Source organism: Gymnogyps californianus, chromosome 1 (genome assembly GCF_018139145.2).
Source record: "Gymnogyps californianus isolate 813 chromosome 1, ASM1813914v2, whole genome shotgun sequence".
Taxonomy (NCBI): Eukaryota; Metazoa; Chordata; class Aves; order Accipitriformes; family Cathartidae; genus Gymnogyps; species Gymnogyps californianus.
Window position 1 is genome coordinate 86,025,599 of NC_059471.1, and position 19,988 is coordinate 86,045,586.

General features: G+C 37.0%; 1 protein-coding gene across 1 annotated transcript in view; it reads right to left on the minus strand.

Moving 5' to 3' along the window:
• The window catches only part of MAP3K15 (mitogen-activated protein kinase kinase kinase 15), a 91,952-nt gene that overhangs the window by 19,698 nt on the left and 52,266 nt on the right, over nucleotides 1-19,988 (minus strand). The window contains exons 8-16 of the mRNA XM_050915195.1: nucleotides 14,838-15,008; nucleotides 13,613-13,725; nucleotides 12,419-12,578; nucleotides 11,640-11,790; nucleotides 11,124-11,231; nucleotides 9,722-9,771; nucleotides 6,666-6,761; nucleotides 4,962-5,049; nucleotides 408-541 (exon numbers count right to left, since the gene is read on the minus strand). Of these exons, the coding sequence (XP_050771152.1) occupies nucleotides 408-541; nucleotides 4,962-5,049; nucleotides 6,666-6,761; nucleotides 9,722-9,771; nucleotides 11,124-11,231; nucleotides 11,640-11,790; nucleotides 12,419-12,578; nucleotides 13,613-13,725; nucleotides 14,838-15,008 (1,071 nt within the window). The remainder of the gene's footprint in view (nucleotides 1-407; nucleotides 542-4,961; nucleotides 5,050-6,665; nucleotides 6,762-9,721; nucleotides 9,772-11,123; nucleotides 11,232-11,639; nucleotides 11,791-12,418; nucleotides 12,579-13,612; nucleotides 13,726-14,837; nucleotides 15,009-19,988) is intronic.

The window sequence follows — 19,988 nt, forward strand, 5'->3', positions numbered from 1 at the left end:
TGCCCTCAAATAATTTATACATTCCTTTCTTCTGTATTGTTACATAGTACTGTCTTTGCCTCCGAAACTCCTTTTATGCTTTTCTCCCTCCCCAAAAAAGAATACAAATGAGATACAACTGCAACTTAAAACCCCAAATATGTCTTATTCTAGAATTTATTATATACATTTAGATTATCAAACTGTATTATTTATGATATATATATATCGTATCTTTTCCAAAAAATAAAAAGTCCTTATTCTCGAAAGGGTACTGTTGAATACTAGGAGGAAATAATAATTGAATTTTAGTATACCGGGATTTTATAAACTAACCACATAGAAATACATGCTAAGAAGAGCAAAGTTTCCAGCAAACAACTGCAGTTTCATTAGCAATGTATATATAATAATAAACTAGGTCTTACCTGCTGTCTCTCTCGGGTATTTCTTTGATGGCTATTCGGACCTGATTGCTAAGGTCTCTTCCAGCATAAACTATTCCATAAGTACCTTTCCCTAGAACGACCCTGTCACCATTCTCATCATAATCATATTCATACTGCAAGCAGAAAAGATAAACAAAGCAGCACAGAAACTGTTATCACTAACATTTGACATTACAGAGAGCTTTAACAAGTTATGTACTATACTGAGTGAGTACAGCACAGAGTAGTTACTGCAGTACAGCTGTAGTACAACAGGTTACCCACCAGCACGGTGCATTATACAACTTGTAAAATTTCCATGTTACTTGCTTTACAAAACAATCTTCCCCAACCAACTTCAAAATGCATTCACCCATACAAGGAACACAGCATTAAACCAAATTCAATGAAACAGTGCTGTCAAAAGAACACATTCAGGTATCATCTCTAAGAATTGCTGACAGAGCCTTCAGAATACGTAAACGTATGGAACATAACCTAAATTTTGAAACCAATGGTTTAATAAGTAGATGAAAGTGACATTCCCGTTACAGTGGGTGGACACTGTTTTAAGACCCTAAACTCTCATTTCAGCTTAGCCACAGCAAAATTAATTTCTGACATATTCCCCTCATTATGGGCTTTTCCAAAAGGCAAAAAAAAAATGCTCATCTTCTCCAAGGATGACTGAATATATGAAATGGTGGTTTCCACTGGTGCTGAAACATGCTGGGTCATATTGCCAGCTGAATAAGTCACTGCTGGTTCACTGACTTCAGTAAAGCTACACTAATTTACACCGCCTCATGGTCTTATCCCATATGGTGATCTTATCACAGAGCTCTCCTACTATAAAGGTCAGTGAAAAAGCCTATTGATGAATGATGCTTAATGGAAGTACATCCCAGACACTAAATAAAACCAAATTTCTTATGGAAGTTGGGTTAAGCAGCACACCCCTGATTCAAATCAGGGAACTGATAAAGGATATTGAAAAAGCACTTCTGCAAAGAGTTAAGAAAGGAATTGGACAGTTTCATAGCCTCAGATATTATCAGGAGTACACAGATCTCCCCTAGTATCTTCCTAAATCCAAGAGTATGTCCCATATGGGAAAACCGCACGATATTCTCTGTGACTTCATACAAATTCTCTATTAAAAAAAAAAACCAAACCTCAAACCTTTTTACAATGGCCATAACTATCGACATTTCTGTCAATGACCACTTTTAGTGCCTCATCCAGTAAGACTCTCCCATATAGAATACAGCCTTAAGATTTATTTCTTTGAAGTGTCTTCCCAGTTCATATTGGAGCTCTGGTATTGCAATGTCCACATGTCACTGACATTCCCCCCGCCTTCACCTCAGCAAAGATGGTGAGTTTCATGCTGTTGTATGGAAGGTGCTAAAGAAAAACCATCTGTCGTTTATCCTAACAGCATATTCTGCTCAGTGGAACTAAAATTGAGTTAGCACAGCTTTAGTACAGTTTCATTTTCCATGTTTCAGCACTCCACGGTTTGTAACATAATCTTGTTATATGATAGGCATAACTGACCCAAAATGCCATATGTAAAGCTTGTCAGGTTCTTTGGTAGAAGCATATCCAGCTTTCACAGCTATCATATGACATAAAACTGTGCAGAAAAAAGACAGCAGTCACATTGCAGAATTTAAGATTGACAGCAACCCTATCTGCAATAGACTGGTCCTAAGCCAACTCTATAATTACTGTGGAGAAACCCATGTTCTCTAGTCTGGGTCCCATGATACATGAAAATCATTGAGATTTATAGTTCAGTGCTAGTTAGTAGACAGTTTAATAGACTTGTATATACTTGATGCCACTTTACATTTGCCTCCTCTCTTTCCAACAGCTACAAAGATTGAATAAATCACTGCTGGTTGCCAAAAGTCTGAATATGTGATCCACTGGATGTGCAATTCAACCATTAGATATGAGTAAACAAGTGTTCATAGCTGACCTTCTGTATGAATGTGGTAGGGCAGAGTCTGATCTCTAGGATATCCTATTTGAGGTACAGCAGGTACTCTTAAAGTGATAGGAACTTCTTCAACATCAGTATCCAAAAGCAAATACCCTAAGGTAGAAAGGACTGCCAAACTCACTGTCCTTTCAAATCCTAGTCAGCTGTAGAAGTAAACTGTAGTTGCTTTCAAATAATACTGCAATCCAAAATGTACAACCCCTTGGGACAACATTCTCATAAGAGTTCTGATGGAAATCGTATTTTCTTCCCGCAAACTGTGCTCAAGGTTATTTCTTCTTCTTCCCCAAATATAAACAGTTGTTTTATTAACGGTAAGAACTTCTGCTTTCTCTGTGTTTGTCAAGCCCATCAAGACCATACAATGCTGCGTTTTCCATGTTGTCTCTTCTTAAATGTAAGATCTCAGGATGCAGAAAGACATTAAGTGTCTTAGCTCATTTATAAGCTAAAAAAATTAATCCTCCCCTTCTGTATCTTGATTTCTGTTTTAATGTCCTGACCTAAGACAGTAAGTACAAGGTGATAATTGTGAAAACAAGATATGTAGAATGATATACCTTAAAGGTTTAAAATTAATTTCTGTAGTCATTTCTCCATATGTCATTGATTCATGCAGGATTGTTTCCTGCTGTGCATTCTCAAGGGATTCTTCCAGTTCAGTGTCCTGGTTTCGGCTGGTTTAGAGTTAATTTTCTTCTTAGTAGCTCGTACAGTGCTGGGTTTTGGATTTAGTGTGAGAATGATGTTGATAACACACTGATGTTTTAGCTGTTGCTAAGTAGCGCTTATCCTAAGTTAAGGACTTTTCAGTTTCCCATGCTCTGCCAGCAAGCAGGTGTGCAAGAAGCTGGGAGGGAGCAGAGCCAGGGCAGCTGACCCAAACTAGCCAAAGGGATATTCCATACCATAGAATGGCATGCTCAGTATATAAACTGGGGGGAGCTGGCCGGGAGGGGCGGATCGCTGCTCGGGCATCGGTCAGCGGGTGGTGAGCAATTGCATTGTGCATCACTTGTCTTTTCTTGGGTTTTATTTCTCTCTTTTTTTTTGGTTATATTCCTTTTCATTACTATTATTATTATTACTACATTTTATTATTATTATTGTATTATATTTTACTTTAGTTATTAAACTGTTCTTATCTCAACCCACGAGTTTACTTCTTTTTCCCCGATTCTCCTCCCCGTCCCACTGGGAGGGGGGAGTAGTGAGTGAGCGGCTGAGTGGTGCTTAGTTGCTGGCTGGGGTTAAACCATGACATTCAGTTTTTAAAAGGCTCAAGCCACAGTGAGCTCACTTCCTCTGAGAGACTATTATACAGTTGAATAGACTGTGTTGTTTGGAGATTGTCCTGCTATTAGCTAAGTACATAAATATGCAATGTAAAATCTGCAGCTATGGATAATACCCTGTCTTTGCCAAGGCAGAGCCCTGATCCTAGGCTGAGACCATAGATTTATGTATTAAGCTGGGCTTAATAGATGTGCATATCTTGTCCTTTTCACTTGGGAGAGAATTCTGTGGCCACGACGCACAAGCTTCAGTGCAAAAACTCATCTTCCCCACCATATGCAATTACATTCAACAGTACAGTAGAGGGTCTTCTGCTTTCTTAATCCTCTTCTGAAGCCTCAGGTACTACAAAAGGTTCTCTATCATAAAGAGCTGCTCTGAATCGTAAGTCTAAGAGAACTGCTGGAATGAGACATGGTCAGAAAGATATGCAGATCAAACAAACCACAGTAGGGTTTTTACACTCATTAATTGGATTGACTGAGTTTGCTTGACCACAAATAAAAGTTACAACCTACTTTTTATGATGGCTTTTCAGATTTCAAAACAAATAAACAGAAGTACAGAATATGTACTTAGTGCTACAAATCTGGACATCTGCTATGAGGCAGTGTGTCTTATGAAGACATGGATTCACCTACCCTAACCTGAACCCACATAAAATGTGAATAACCCTTTCCAAGTTGTTGGGTTGGTTTTTTTTCCTCTGTATTGATTATAAAGAAAGCCTACAGCTACTAGGTTCCTAACATGGACATTTCAGTGATAAGTCAAAAACACAATGGATTAATCTGATCCTAAATATCTGCAAACCTCTGTGACAGAAAAAGCCTGTCAAATGAAATTACCTGGAGTAGTAATAGTATCAGATATCAGCTAGAAAAACTGAAGTACCTTTGCTAAATGGCTTTTTCCTAGAATTTATTTAATATCTTTTTTATCCACTGAAGCCAGCTGATATCAGATGATTCTCATCTATAGATTGTTCACAACATAAATACAAGATCAGTAACACTCTTCGTTAGGGATTTATGCAGTTTACAGTAGTAACAGGCTCACTTCATTAAAAATGTGTTTTTTCAAATGAATGCAACTCTTGAGTACAAATAGTTCTGTAAGAGTTGAAATTTCATATACAATTAAGGAGTTTAAATGCTATTTATTATCTTTCTAGTATACTGATATGAAAGTGCAGGGAAGACAGAGAACAGGTTTCAGAGTTCTTGGATCTTTTATCTTTGACATACCTCCAATGTGTCTCCATCTATTTCTCCTTCTAGTTCCAAAGTACTGCCAACTGCATCAGACAAAATTTCTTTCACCAACCCACAGAATCTAAAAAAGCAATAAATAGCACAGGATCAAAGAAAATATGCTTTTAGAAGGAGATTAAACAGATTCTTCACAAGGTGGGCTTTGCTTTCAAGCTAACTAACTGACTAGCATGTTCATAGGTTTCTTTGATTACTTGCCTTCTCCATATTTATCCTATTTTAAATGAGGAAAAACATCAAACACATGGAAAAGCCTAATTATTTATAAAATTATTTTATTTGCTGTAGCAGAGCCCAATATTTGCTTGTTATTGTAATTGCATAGTAAAATCTTGGTAGATCAAACTCAAATATTTTTGCTGTACACTTTGATGGAAAGTGCTTAGTATGGCCTTGTCTTTGCAAATATAATTAGAGGAAAAGTTGAGATATTAAAAAATTAAGTATTGATTTTCAATGGTTCAATTCAGTAGTGCTAAATTTGCGACATCATATTGGATGGTTCTCCTTCTGTGTAGTGATGAGAATTTTATTATCTTCAGTTTAATTTAAATGTTCCTATGGACTTTGGTTGCAAGTGTGATAACTCGGTATTTCTGAAAACCAGATTTTGTGGTTTCTAGTCAGGCATCCAGAAAGCCAAGAATATAAAAGTAGTAACATGTTTTGAAGAACAGAGTTTTGACTAATTTCATCTAGCTCTCTGTGATGGAGATCCTTAAGTACAAGACCATCTTCTCCTGTAGTCCCCTGCCTGAGCCATTCATTTTTTTCCAAATTCCATAACAAATGGTTAACAATTATTAAAAATTATTATGAAATATGCACATCTCTTTCACTGACTAATAGACACATCTCTGGAACGGACTCCTGCTGTGCCCTAAGGCATAAAAAGTGTGACCATGTTTCATAACACAAATTGCGATGCCAAATTAAAGCTGAGCAGGTAACACTAATTTTGGTGTTTCCTATCTTTTACGCATTGCAGTCTGCAGAGCTAATAATTTTCTTCAACCTGAATTTATTCCATGTAATACATAAATAATAATTATTGCAAGAAAAATAAATATACCATCCAACCCCAAATATTACGTGTATTAACAAATCACTCCTACTTCATTCAGAAGGTTTATATGCCAAATTTCAGTCCCCAGGAAGAATTTGGTCTGTAAAGATTTAGGCCTGAAATTCAGTTAGCATGCTTACTGTTTAGAGACAACATATCATCAGGAAATATTTGAATACAGGCGCAGACAGTAACAGATACCTGTGACACAATATAAGCTAGAAATTTCTATTACATCTAGTTGCTCTTACTTAAATCAAACTGAACAGGTACATAAAGGAATCTAAACCAATGTACTACCTTACATGGCATAGCCAAGACACAGGAAAAGAAGATAATAGTTATAAATTAGAATAAGTTACTTAAGCCTTTTCTCAGACCTAATGACTTGTAGGTAAACTGATCAGAACCAGCCAACAAGTGTAATGAGACATTGCTCTCATCACCTTAAATATCACTGAGTTTAGCTCATTGCTTCTTCATCAAGAAAAAAGAAGTGAAGAAGTAAATAATTAATTTCTCAAACAAAAATTTTAGTTTTCAATCTTTACTAAATCAATTATATTTGGGACATAGACCTCGCATGCAATACCCACACAACCTGAACTCACCTACTGCATTGGTTTTCTGTAGAAAAGTAGATTTGAAAGTCATCAGAGTTGTCATGGACATAAAGAAAACAACACCGTTCATCAAATTTGGAAATGCTGTAAAATTCACATTAAGAAAAGATTATTTTGGATGTAAATATTAGAAGAAATAGATCAAGGAGGAGTTAATTTTTTTGAATTACGAACACTTAGCAAAACATCTTTTTCAGAGTTAATTACCTCAGAGAGGCAGTATGCAATTATATTTATTTTCGTTACAACTAGAAGCTTTGAGTTTATTTATATATTCTCTAATCCTATCTCCAGTTTGACAAATGATTAAGCTACTGCTTACTTTGGTAAAATACTCATTTATCTGAAGTGTTTTGAGGTTTGTTTGCTGTTCGGCTCCCCTTCCATTTTTACACAGTTCCGTCAGATTTCTTGGTATTTGATGACACCTCAATGGAAAGTGAATTGCTTTGACACTAACATAGCTATCAGGAAAGCCTTTCTTTTAAGCTTGACAAGTACTTCTGGTTTTTATAATTCCATTATTCTTACAGTAAAACTGAACTGGGAAATACCTACAGTGTAGCAGATCCTTCACAGTATATACTTTTTATGGCCTTAATACTGATAAACAAGTTTTGAGATGATCAATACTTACTGCAAACTGCAGCAATAATTCTGACAAAGTGATTATTTATTGCATATTGTGTCTTGCCAATATCATATATATCCCGTCTAAATGCACTGAAGTGAAAAGTGAAGAGGCCATAAAACGTAATATCAATATGAAAGTAAACCTAGGAATTAATCTCTTATGATTCCGAACACTTGTACTTCAGTATTATTCTACATAAATGCCACGTTGTTATGCTTGTTAATGTATTGTCATTATTTTTGTGCATTAAATTAATAAAATTGATTAGATTCTTACCTGACCTGTTTAGTCAAACTCTCAGATTTTGCTTAGCCTCTGTTGAGCCAGTTAGTGAAAATACATGACAGTAGACTATAGTAAAGTTGCAGAATGTTTTAAGATCAACTTGCTGTAGCATCATTAAGGGCTACATGGACAAATGTTCCAAAAAATTAGAATTTTGCCAGAAGATTTTTTCAGAAATATGTGAAAAAACACTACGCCAATCTGTAGCTTGGTTCTGGTATAGCAATTTCTACTGTAGCAAGGTGGATTAACCTGACACCAGAACTAAGAGACAAAGCAAGATGATTCTTCCAAGGGCAAATATAGGATGAGAAGACAGTATCTAAATAACAATACTGTATTATAAACAGTGTAACACATGTGGTATATAAGATGAACTGGTTAGCATAAATACAATTTGAGGGTTTTGATGGAGTGTAAGTTAACTGAGATCACTTTTTTTTTTTGCTAAAACTAATGCCATTTCAAAAGTATAGCAATTGTAAGTTGTCACATACAAAGCAAACATCTAATTCCACTAAGTTTAAAAAGATTGCCTCTTTGAGCTTTGTAATCCCCAGTGGTGATTAAGAATCAAAGCAAATTAATTGCTTGCTTCTATTTAATTAAAAGTTATCTTTCTCAAAGATTAATTTCTGTGCAATGTGTTGACTGAAGGTAATTAATATGTTTCAGAAACGTTATGCTGAGTTATGCTCAATCAGCTCCACAGACTTCAGTAATGACAACTTCACATCCACTCACATTGCATTGCAGTAGTAAAATAAAATATCGCATTGAATTCATTCATGTCCAAATCCACAACTGCAGGCTTTCATAGCAATCATCACTCACCTTATTCAGAGAAATATTTTTTCACTGAGCTTATTTCATTAAGCAAATTATTGCTTAATGAAGCAGAAGACAAACTTGGGACCTAAAACTTGGGTGCTTATGGTCAAAATTGCAGCCCAGAAACCCTCTGCTTTGAGAACTACAGAACTCATTAGGTATCTGAATTTACGCTTGTACGTGAATCAGAAAGTTTTTCAAGCACTTAAGTTTATGCACTCACACAAGTGGCCCCAGCCAACAGCCATTTACATCCTTAGAAAGGCCTGATCCACCAACGTAGTGACTCACGAACTCAGAGAGAAGGCAAAAGCCCACCTCCTGTTCCCTGTGCTTACGGCTCCTCTGGTTCTTAGCATAATGCAGACAGAGAGCAAGAATGCCATAGACTCACTGCCAGGCTGCACAGATAGGTTTCATTTTGTTTTCTCTCCTGGTGCTCTGTCTCCCACCTTTCTGGCAGCAAAGTAGCCCAACTTAAGATATATGAGCTAGCTTCTAAATGTAGTAATGTATTTTGCAGTGGTTAATACCAAAGGTGATTCTTTTCTATCCTTTCAGTTCTCAGAACAATCCTGTTCTTTCTATATAATATTCCGATCTTCTTTTGCACTAATATTTGGACCCATTTACTTGTGACTAGTGTTTCCATTAATCTAGGCATCACAAAATGGAACTACTTTAACTATTTAAAGGCTAGTCCTTGAGAAACTCCACTAGCAGTCTCCTTCCAGCTCAAGAATTCTTTCCTTAGCACAAACTATGTCCATGCCTCATTTAACATTTCTCTAATAATCCAAGTTTTAGCTAGTAGGTTTTTAGATAGAGCCATATCAGAAGCATTTCTGAATTCCAAACAGAAAATAGATACCATGGTTTCCTCTTCTTAAAGGAAAACAGACAAACTGTTCTTTCACTTATGGAAGGAAGCAAGAAGAGCTAAGGGCTCTTCTTTCCTTCTGCCCTCCATGTTTTTAAATGCAGAGATGGCAATAACTTCACTGAAAAATTTAGAAAAATATATAAAAAGTAGGTACACGACTGAAAACAGGGAAGTCTACCAGAGAATACACATGCCCACACCCCCGCCTTAGATGAGTATTCCTATCAGAAATGTACAGCTCTGCCCATGCATGGAAAGGCAAACTTCTGTGTTGACATTTCAAGGCAGGTTGGACAAGCTTTTATAATAGGCAATGCAAAGCAGAGATTTAAGGCAGAATCCAGATTTCCCACTTAAGGGAAATATAAAACATAAACAAAAAACCACTTAACTGTTTTCTGACATACCAACCTTATTCCCCTAATGGAAGAAGCTGTAAAATTCCATTCGTGAATCTGTTTCTGTAAAGAACACAGAGCTATAATCAACCACAGTTTAACCTTGACTTACTATTGAAAACAAAGTCACAGCATGGTAAGCAAAATAAAGTTTTTCCAACACGTCTCTTTTCCTTTCTTTCTTTCTTCCCCCTTAAATTTCAAATAAGATTGATGTATAGGTAAAGAAAGGCCATACCTTGTTGTTTTACTCACTTGAGGAAAAACGAATATAAATGGCACAGGGTGGAAGTAAAGGCAGCATTTCCTCGTGTAAAATTAAATTTGAAGAATAAATCTTGAAGTACAATTTACCAAACATTATGTTTTGACTCAATACATCAACATTTCATATTAAACATGGAGAAGATGATGCCTTACTCTTATCGAGGCTTAAAGGGAAAGGAAAATTCATACATCTTTCTAAGAGGTATTGAGCCAACAGCTTTGGCCCAGGGAGCACACTAGAGGCAAAACAGTGGAAGGACAGCCTGTGCCCAGGACCATAGCCCTCCATAGATCTCTAGCTAATAGCTGGGTCTTATTTAGCACTGCCAGATATACACCAAGAATTTGTTCCATAAAGCAAAGTTGTGTCAGACACATTCACTCGAAGTAGTGAAGCAGAACAGTGTACTGGAAAAGAAGTTCACAGATCCAGGTTATTATGTGGTCTTCTCTTGCTCTAACATACTTCTTTTCCACACTTTGCCTCTCTACATTTTTAGTCTATTCTCCACCTACGTTGTTCTGATATTAAGAAGGGGTGGTGAAATACGTTCCAGATTTCAAGTCTTTCAATGTGAAACTGAAATTATTTCTCACTTTTAAGAGATTACACTGTCCATAACTGTACCTACTCCTTTCCTAATCTCCTGTGCTGTATCCAATAATCCAAGACACCAAATATTTAATCTATTGACACTTGTCACAGACTGCCATTTTTTCCAGTTTCTAATGTTATAATTGTAAAACTTCAAAATTTCTAAAACATTAAACACAACACTGGGCTTTATCATTACTTTTTATCCAGCTTTGAGCTGCATCTTAATAAAAAATCACACAATTCTAATGAGAAATATTATGAGCAGAACAAATAACCCAAGCGCTTCTAAGAGACATGGTCAGGACAAGTGAAATCTGAACTACAGGTCAAAAACACTTGAGTTCTAATCGTAGTCCCTCCTTTTACTTTTCTGTAAAAAGCCAACTTTCATAACTGCACAAAAGAGATCTTGAGGCTTGTGCTTCACAGAAATGTAGCAAACTTTAAATTACTGTAAAGTGCTGCAAAATCTACATGTGACTACATGTGTAAAAGTGACTTTAAGCACAATGAATCAGAATACTTGAAACACATCTGCTGGTAGTTTTACCATTTCAGTGGGAGAGACATGCCACAAAGAGAGAGATCTCTCATCTGCGTCATTGTTGATTGAAACATATGCAGGCTGGTAGACTTTAGTTGGTTCTATCACCAAAACCTGAAGAGAGACAATATTTTTCCTTAATAAACCAGTAGCTAATACATGACAGTATCTTCAGATGCGCTAATACAGACAATGGGTAATCTCAAAGTAAGGCCTAAAAAATTTCCAGGGGGAGAGAGAAGGGCAAGACAAGCCAGGAAGAGGCTGTGTTCCTATGCACAACGAAACAGTATTATCACAATTTGTTGTAGGAGACTGAAAGGTATTTCTTGGAATGCTTTTAGGGTGGTGGGTTAAATGTTTTTTATAGATTAAAGATTAGCAGAATACAGGGTTTTGGTTCATGCAATGAAATAACAGGCAGTTAAGTATGCAAGTATTGCGTTTAGAGTCTTCCAATTCTTGTTATATCCTATCCAGAAACATAAGACATACAAAACTTGTTTGGACATAACATCTTACTGGAAATCTCAGTCCACTAGTTGTTTCTTTCGTTGCCTCAAAAATTATATCTAGCCAGAAATTCAATCTTTCTTGTCTAGGAGAATGTTCTATGGTGAGTTTCTTGAAACGCTGAATTAACATCAGATTCTGAACTAATGATTTCAAGTACCTAGAATGTATTGAATTAGTGAGTTAACAGAGAGAAAACAAAATTCGACCAGATTCTAAAACCACTTAACTGACTTATACATCCAAAAAATTAACTACAAAATTAAATGTACTTTAAAAGCTACCATAATGGAAATGATTGTGTTGATTTTTACAGATTTCTGGAAAGAATAGCAAGTTTAGTCAAAACTTTAAGTCATAAGCTCACATGGATATTCAAGAACAATATCTTTTTGCAAAAGGCTATAGTTACGTGAGTAGTTACATGGTGATTAGACAGGATATTATGTGCTAGAAGATGGTGGGGGAGGGAAGCAGCAGGTAGCTAAACTCTGAAAAGAATGCTTTCACAATCTTTTCACAATTGTTTCACAAGAAATCATCACTAATTTCCAAATTCTTTCCTATAAAAGATGTGCTTCAGTGGGATATAAACTCAACAATGATGGGTAACTTCATTTTTTACCTTCCCCTTTCCTTCCCAAAATAAAAGAACAGAGTATAAAGTCAGAGGTACAAACAATCTATGATGGAAAAATCCAGTTAAGTTATCCAAGTGTCTACAAGATTTTTAAATTTGTGTATTTCCCCATAGTTGGGTACTTGAGCTACAGCCTTCTACCACATACCACACTGGAGGTTTCAGCTTAAAAAGTTTCTCTGCTGCTTGTACCGCTTTACCAACATCATTAGCCAGCATGCTCACACTGAAGAACTGTCCCACATCCCAGTAATTGTTCATTTTTTCTAGGCTTCCTTTTCTTCCCAATAAACTGTTTAACCGTACACCTGTAAAATTTCAATTAAAAACCATATTTTTCTATCAGTAAAACACTAATAAGTGTTTTTTACTGATAAGTCTATCAGTAAAAGACTAATAAGACTTGACTAAGCATTAGTGATAAAAATAAAGTGGAGCAAGTTTTCCCCGGAAAAAAAACAGTGCCCAACACAGAGGCTGGGTCTGCAAATAACATCCCCAATACAGTTCGGACAGTCAGAACTCCTACCACACACAGTGTTGAACAACCTCTTGTGCTACCTGTCTGGGCTATCTGCCTCCTGATTCTCAGTGTAAGCCGCGCATCTCTGTGTCCTCGAGATCTGCATCTACTGCAAGAGATCAAGGGCTAGAGGCTTATGCAAGTCCACCCCAGAGCAAAGTCAGGGGAATGATTTGAAGCCAGCTTTGCGTTCTTCCCCTTTAAGGTTCAAGTATGTGTTTCAGACAGGATCTGACTCCAAATATAATTTTCAACTAATATCTTTTTAGGAAGAACTGTATATCTGTTTCTATCTCATGATTTCTTCATAGATGTATAGTGGTGTGTTTTAGTTAGCACCTACATGGAAGATGTGAATCTAGGTAGACAACTAGTTACTGTCCTGGTAGATCCTTCCAGGTGATACTTCCTGTGGATCTCTCAGTTCAGGGGCAACAGAAACCCTGTGGATCCTTCCCTGGCATCCCTGAGGAGAGCTGGACCACACTCCGTCACTTCCTGTCTTTGTCCCCTGTTGGCGATGCAACGCGATAATCTCTGTGGTGCAGTAAATGCAGTTTACGGATGGTACTGTAGTTGCTTCTTCTTTGTTCCTCTCCCATCTCTTTAGATGGGCCAGGTTACTAGAAAGCTGCTCCAAGGCAACAAGGACAAAAATGGACCTTCAAGATCCCTGTGTTTTAGGCTGTCATCCAGGACCCGCCACTAAAAAGCCTGAACCACCTTTCTCTCTATGCAACCCATCACTATAAGCATTTTGTTTTCTTCCTAGGGAGAGAGGCAGAAAACTTGTCTGTGGGACTGTGTGTGGATACTTACCTATTTTTCTCAGTTCCATTGAGCTTTCAAACTGTTGTCCTGCAACAAGTAGCAAAACTGCAAGGTTAATTCCAGAATACAGAGTTGACTGGAGTTCAAATCCTTTGCGATACCTGCAGAGAAGAGTCAAGAGCTCACATCTCGCTTCATCCAAGAACTGAAATACTGCAAAGTTTTGGTAGGTATTTTAAGCTATTAATTTACTGTAAAGACTATATGGCTAGTTGGTATCAATGGCACTCTTTGCAAAGAGCACTTGAAAGAAAGTAGCTTTTTGTCTTATGGTGAGAAAGAAAAACTTCTGCTTAGTTTTATGTCCTGCCACCTTGTGTAGTTTTGTGAAAATAAAACAAACTGGTTACTGCAAAACTCTTAAACGTAATAGAACCTAATTTTATTATATTATTCATATGAGAAAAGCTATTAAAATATTAGTCTTCAGTGCAAGTTTTAAAAAAAGGCTCCAAGCCCTTTGTTTTAAAGCTTCACGTTCATTAAAGGTAACTGAGACACAGCTGACAAAGGCTGAATGCACGCCACTAGCTGGTGCAGGATGAAGAGATCCATCTGAAACTTGTAAGTTCACTACTACCCATCCGTGTTGCACTAACCATGTTGAGGTGATTTGGGGGGGAAAAAGAGGAAGAGAGGGGAGTATTTCACAGTTACAGTACAAACCCACATTGCTAACATTATTGTAATCAGCAGTAGTTGATATGATTATACAAAAGTACCTATGTGAACAGTATGTCAGTGAGAGCCTGTGTGCACATGCATGCTTTACTGTCTTAAGAAAATTCATAATGCAGTTTATCAATATGTTTCCTTATATACAGTAGATCATTGCATTTCCTGGGGATCCAGTGTGGAAACCATCCTTGCACAGAGGACGAATGTAAGTCCCATGATCTCACTTGTACTTCATTTTGGCCTTGAAGCAGATTAATTGTATATTTTCTCTACAAAGATGTGGGTGAATCATCGTCCGTCCCCCCCGAATAAACTAAGTGTATGATTCTATATTCGTGATAGTCTAATAGAGAGAAGCAAGGAAACACATATCCAAAGATCTGGTGCTCAGTAAACCAATTACTCAAACAGAACCCAGAAAAAAAGACCTAAGTAGAACAATTGATCTTCTAATTCTTACAGCCCTGCTTTTCATAACCAGAAGTAAAAGCCTGAAAGAGTTTTTAAATAGATATTTTGGGGTTTTTTCTGTTACCATTCAATGGCATGATCTCGAGTATTGGTATCTTTACAGTCAGAATCAAGAAACATATCCTTGTAGATCCTCCCACATAAGCAAAACATATCTGGAGCAGGGTGATCACACGTCTGCAGGACTTGAAGCATAACTTGTAGTGCCTTCTCTCTGTCACCTGCATTATTTCTTCTGAAATCAAATACAGAGAATAAAATAAATGAGTTCAGATCTGAAACAGTAACTGCAAGATGGTGGAATAACATCATCCCTCATCTGTCCCACAACCAATCCATCACTACTATATACAGACTTGACTTTATTTAGACTGATGTATGATTGCTGGTTGATTGATAAAAACCAAACGTATTTTCCTATCGTGGGACTCTACTTCTAGCTCACATAAGAACTCATTTAAGCCCAGAACTCCTCTATGAAAAAAATCCGCCATCTAACTTCATTCCTCCCTGTATAAGCAGACAGACTCTGCACATCCTGCAATGAGAAACAAGTGTTTATTTAGTGTTCATTCCTGACAATACTTAACAAAACTGGTCATTTTCAGCATTTGAGCTGACAGCTCATTCAGCTATGCCCAGCATTTGTAATCTTGAATCCAGAGGATCCAGAACCAATACCAGGCAATACTAAGTACAGGAGAAGCCAGGTTAATCCTATTTTAGCCAAAAGAATGATGGAGCTCAATATGGGGCCTTTGAACCACAACAAGAACAAAAGGGCAAAACTGAACTGTATTTCTTAATTAAAATTCTTCAGATCAGAGAAAAATTTGGAAAACAAACAGCTGTCATACATCTTCTTTTGACAAATATTTAACAATCATATCAGTAAGAAATCAGTGATTAAATAACATTTCCATTCCTTATTATTATTAAACACACCAGAATTTTTACCTTCCTTTACCTTGCTGTTTTTGTAAGTTTAGAATTCACTATTTACTGGAAAAAGTCACTCAGAACAAACAAAAATGTCTATTTGCAAGAGTAATGCAAACACAGCTTAAGAGTTTAATAGCCTCTTCAAGACATTTTTTAATCACCAGAGAGATTTAAAATATTTACCGACCCCTTTTCAGAACTGTTTACAATTTTCTGATCCCTGCCTAGGTATCCAGGAACAGGCTTACAAGTACTATGATTACTTTGTCAGCAATACCAGTAGCAGATAACAGTTTCTGGTAAATTTATTATTTGCATGCCCTGAAAGGATTAATATTCACTGTAAAGCAGCTCAGTTCCTTAGGTAACCAGCTGATGCAATAAGACCAATAACAACATATTTGTAGCAAAATTCAGGCTTCTGTGCATGTTACGTGACGGAGAACATCTAATAAGATTAAACAGATTTGTAGCTAGTTGTGCAGGCTTTATCGTGCCTTTGATGTCACTGGCAGAGTGTAAACTTTCACAGCGAGTACTTGAATATTTTTTAAAGCATTATTTCTTCAGCTTGGCTGTTGTTCTGAAATTAATACTGGTCTTCTCTAATGAGCACACAAGGAGAAAGTTAGTATCTTCTTTCAGTTTTACAAGAAATAAATAGAAGTTTAGAAGTGTGGGGGTAAATCCATTGCACAGGTCAGCGTGCTCTAACCAAACCTGTTCTGAACTAACCAGATTCTCTCAGTAATAGTACCCAAGTTTCACTGTTGTTAATAGGAACACAGAGAAAGCTGAGTAGACAGAGCTTAGAACAAAATTAGGCCCTAAAACATAAGTCCAACAGGTCCCAGGTCATGTGTAATATGGTCATAAAAGTCAGCATGTGTTCAAGCTTTTGCTGAAAACACAGGAAATGCACAACTAGTACCTACCTTATAGCACTTTTGCATGGAAAAAGAAAATTTAAAAAAATCACTGCTTCCCAGACAAGACAAACTTTGACTCAACTCTGCCTTGTATGAAAACAGGTTCAATATTAATGATAACATTAAGATGTGTTATGTACTGATTGAAAAAGCATAACTTTAAAGAAAAAATACAATGCATAAAGCAAGACCCCTGCTTAAAATAAGACACTGTGCAGATTAACACTTCTGGACATCAATGGATGAACCCATACACACCAAATACAATACTAGGAGCATTTCGAAGGACCAAGCCCTAAATAAACAGTGTAATAGAGGACTCGAAATAAAATTAAAGGCTTCTATCTCTTATAAGATAAGGAAAAAATCATCATTAAAAATATATTAAAACAAACAAAATTTAGCACAACAAGTATACACTAATCAAACAGGGTATTATTAAACAAAAATCAGTTTAGATATCTTTATATTAAACTCTGTTTTTCACAGCAGTAGAATTTGATGCCCATTGGGCAATACAAACCCAACTTATCAATTACAATAATCTACAAATTTGGGACAGTTACCGCCTTCTAAAGCAATCCCAAAAAGAGAGGGCTAACCAAGAAAAAAACAACAGAAAAATCACATAATTTAGGCTACAAGCAACTTCTCTAAGTCAATATGAAAATATACTGTTGGATAATATGCAGAACCTATTATGCTGGACCAAGACAGATTTTCATCTCTTATTTCATACTCCACACTTTGTCAGATCTGCATGTCTGACAGCTTATAATTTGTTTCAAGGTGTCTTGAAACAGGTCCGTGATGTTATCAATACAGTAGAAGAGACTACCTTAAACCCTCAAGGCTGTAGCACTGACTTCTATTTTTCTTACCCAATATCAAATATATTAGCTTCCACACCCTCCCCAGGCCCCATTTAAAGCCATAGTAGAGTGAATCAAAAAAACGTGGGTTGGAAGGGACTTCTGGAGGTCATTTAATAGAATCTCCTTCTCAGAGCAGGACCATCTCCCAACACTAGACCATGGCAGCCTTGGCTTTGCCTGAAAAGCCGAATCTATTAAACCTCCAAGGATGGAGATGCCACAGCCTCTCTGAACATGGAAAGCTAAAGTATTGTATGTTATGATGTACAGTCATGAGAAGGAAGGCAGAAAACGTTCTCTTTATGGAGTAAATTGGTGCACCAGGTGAGACTGATTCTGCAAAGCCAATCCCCTGAATATGAGGTTTTATAAGCCAGAGCAGAATCCCAACAGGCTACTACAGAAAGGACCCTACCAGTTCATTTTACTGCTCCTTGGTTACAGGCCAGCTTGCACTGAAATACATATGTTCCTCATGGTATCACACAAACTAGTCACTTTGGGAACAAAATACGATTTTGAAATAGGCGTTTTTCATTGGCGCTCTTCAACATACAATCCGTTAGCCTCGCCACGTCTGGGATAAGATGCATCCTACCTTAAACAAGTTTGCATACACATGCAGTGAAAATATGAGTTACTCTTCATGGTTTGTCTGGGTTTGGGGAGAGCAGTTTTTAAAATCACTAATCACAATCTGAAAATTCTTTCAAAATACAGTTCTACCTTTACAAAATACATTTTAATGGTAAATGAGCTAGGAAAAAAGAATACTACTATGATTTATTTAGAAACTATATTAAAACAAAGCACAGGCCTTGGGAGAGCTGTTAATAATACTGGTTTTTTCCCCACTAGTTTCTTTGTTAGCACATTTTAGTTCTCTCCCTACAAACCTTGCCTTGCGAAAACTTGCACAGAAACCAAACAGAAAATCAGTCTAAATTATGTGAACATGATAACTGCAAAAGCTACTGCCAGTGAGGAAAGAGATCTTCAAGTTACTTCTAAATACTAGGGCAATTCTGAAAATATCCTAGTGCTCAATAAAACACCGCCAAAATCCCCCCACAAGCAAATGCTAGGAATTAAAAGGAAATGGACAGAGAGTAAAAATTAAAAACATCATGATGCCTTTTTACAAATACCCAGCACACTAATCTTCAGTACTGGGTACAGTTTTAGGCTGTATTTGGAAAAGAAACTAAACTATTAGGATTAGGAAAAAAAAAATCAAACTGAGAGAAGAACGATCAATGGTATGGAATGGTTTCTGTATGAAGAAAGCTTCAATAAACTGAGGCTTTTCAGACAGAAATGACTACATAGAATTTTTTTTTTCCTTAAAAAAAAATGTTGTCCTGCAGGACACCTTTGTAGCCTCTAATCACTTCCTCTAAATTAGTCTCAATGTTCTGTTGCCAGTTTAGTTTTGCCTGATAGTTTGCATCCTTTAGAAACTGCTCACTGATTCGCTTGCCAGTTTGCTAATTTGCTCATTGCAGCATTGCCACATGATTTATCTACTTACTCTACTGTGTTTCTTTAACGACAGAAGCAGTCTTCTCACTTCCCTGTTTATACAAGCCTCTTTTACCTGTCTCCCTGTCCTGCCCAACTATCCACTCCTCCTTTACCTCTCCGAGTCACTCTGTAGGGCTACAAACCTGATGAAAACAGCGTAGCACATAATAAATTTTTAAGCATGTGCATATAAATACATATACTAAACAAGCAGAATTGAGGTATGATCAAGTTACAGTGCAACTTCCGTTTTGTATCACGTGGTCTAATTTGCTGCTCTCCACCCCATCCCGCTGTCATATTTTGTCTTAACCCGGGGCTGGAGTCAGACATTCTTATTCATAATGAGAGGTATTCAACTCAAACACTTTCCTCTGAAGCCAAGGGACAAGTTGTAAAATGAAGCAATATCACTTCTTCCAAAAAGCACGATACATTTAAAAACTTTCTACTACTAAGTTATGACAGGATTTTTTCCGTCTCTTCCCGCCCCATCCCCACTTCTCCACACTCTCTCCTCCCTCTCAGAAAGAAGCTGCTGTTCCATAACTTGGCAACTTCAGTCACTGGAATTGTGGCTTGGATTTAGAAGCCCAGAGGTACTCTATGTGCTGCTGAGACATGTTTGCTTGTTTCCATGGGGGAACAACTACACCACCAAGCAGTAAGTCCTAAAGGATGTGCTCATGATCCTTCCTTGTGTTGTACTCTCAGCATCCTCCGTAGCTATTGATATTTAAGGGATCTGAGACCTTCCCAGATTAAAAATTCGTAAACTGCTAATGGCACCAGAAACACTCCCTCCACAAATCAGTCCTGTCCCCATCCACCACCCCCACAGTTCTCTAGGTCTCTCTCCCTCCGAAGCGCAAGAATAATTTGTTGAGGTTTGCTTCAGTTTGTTCAAGTTTCATCTGAGTTTGTACTAATGGAGAGAGGTTACAA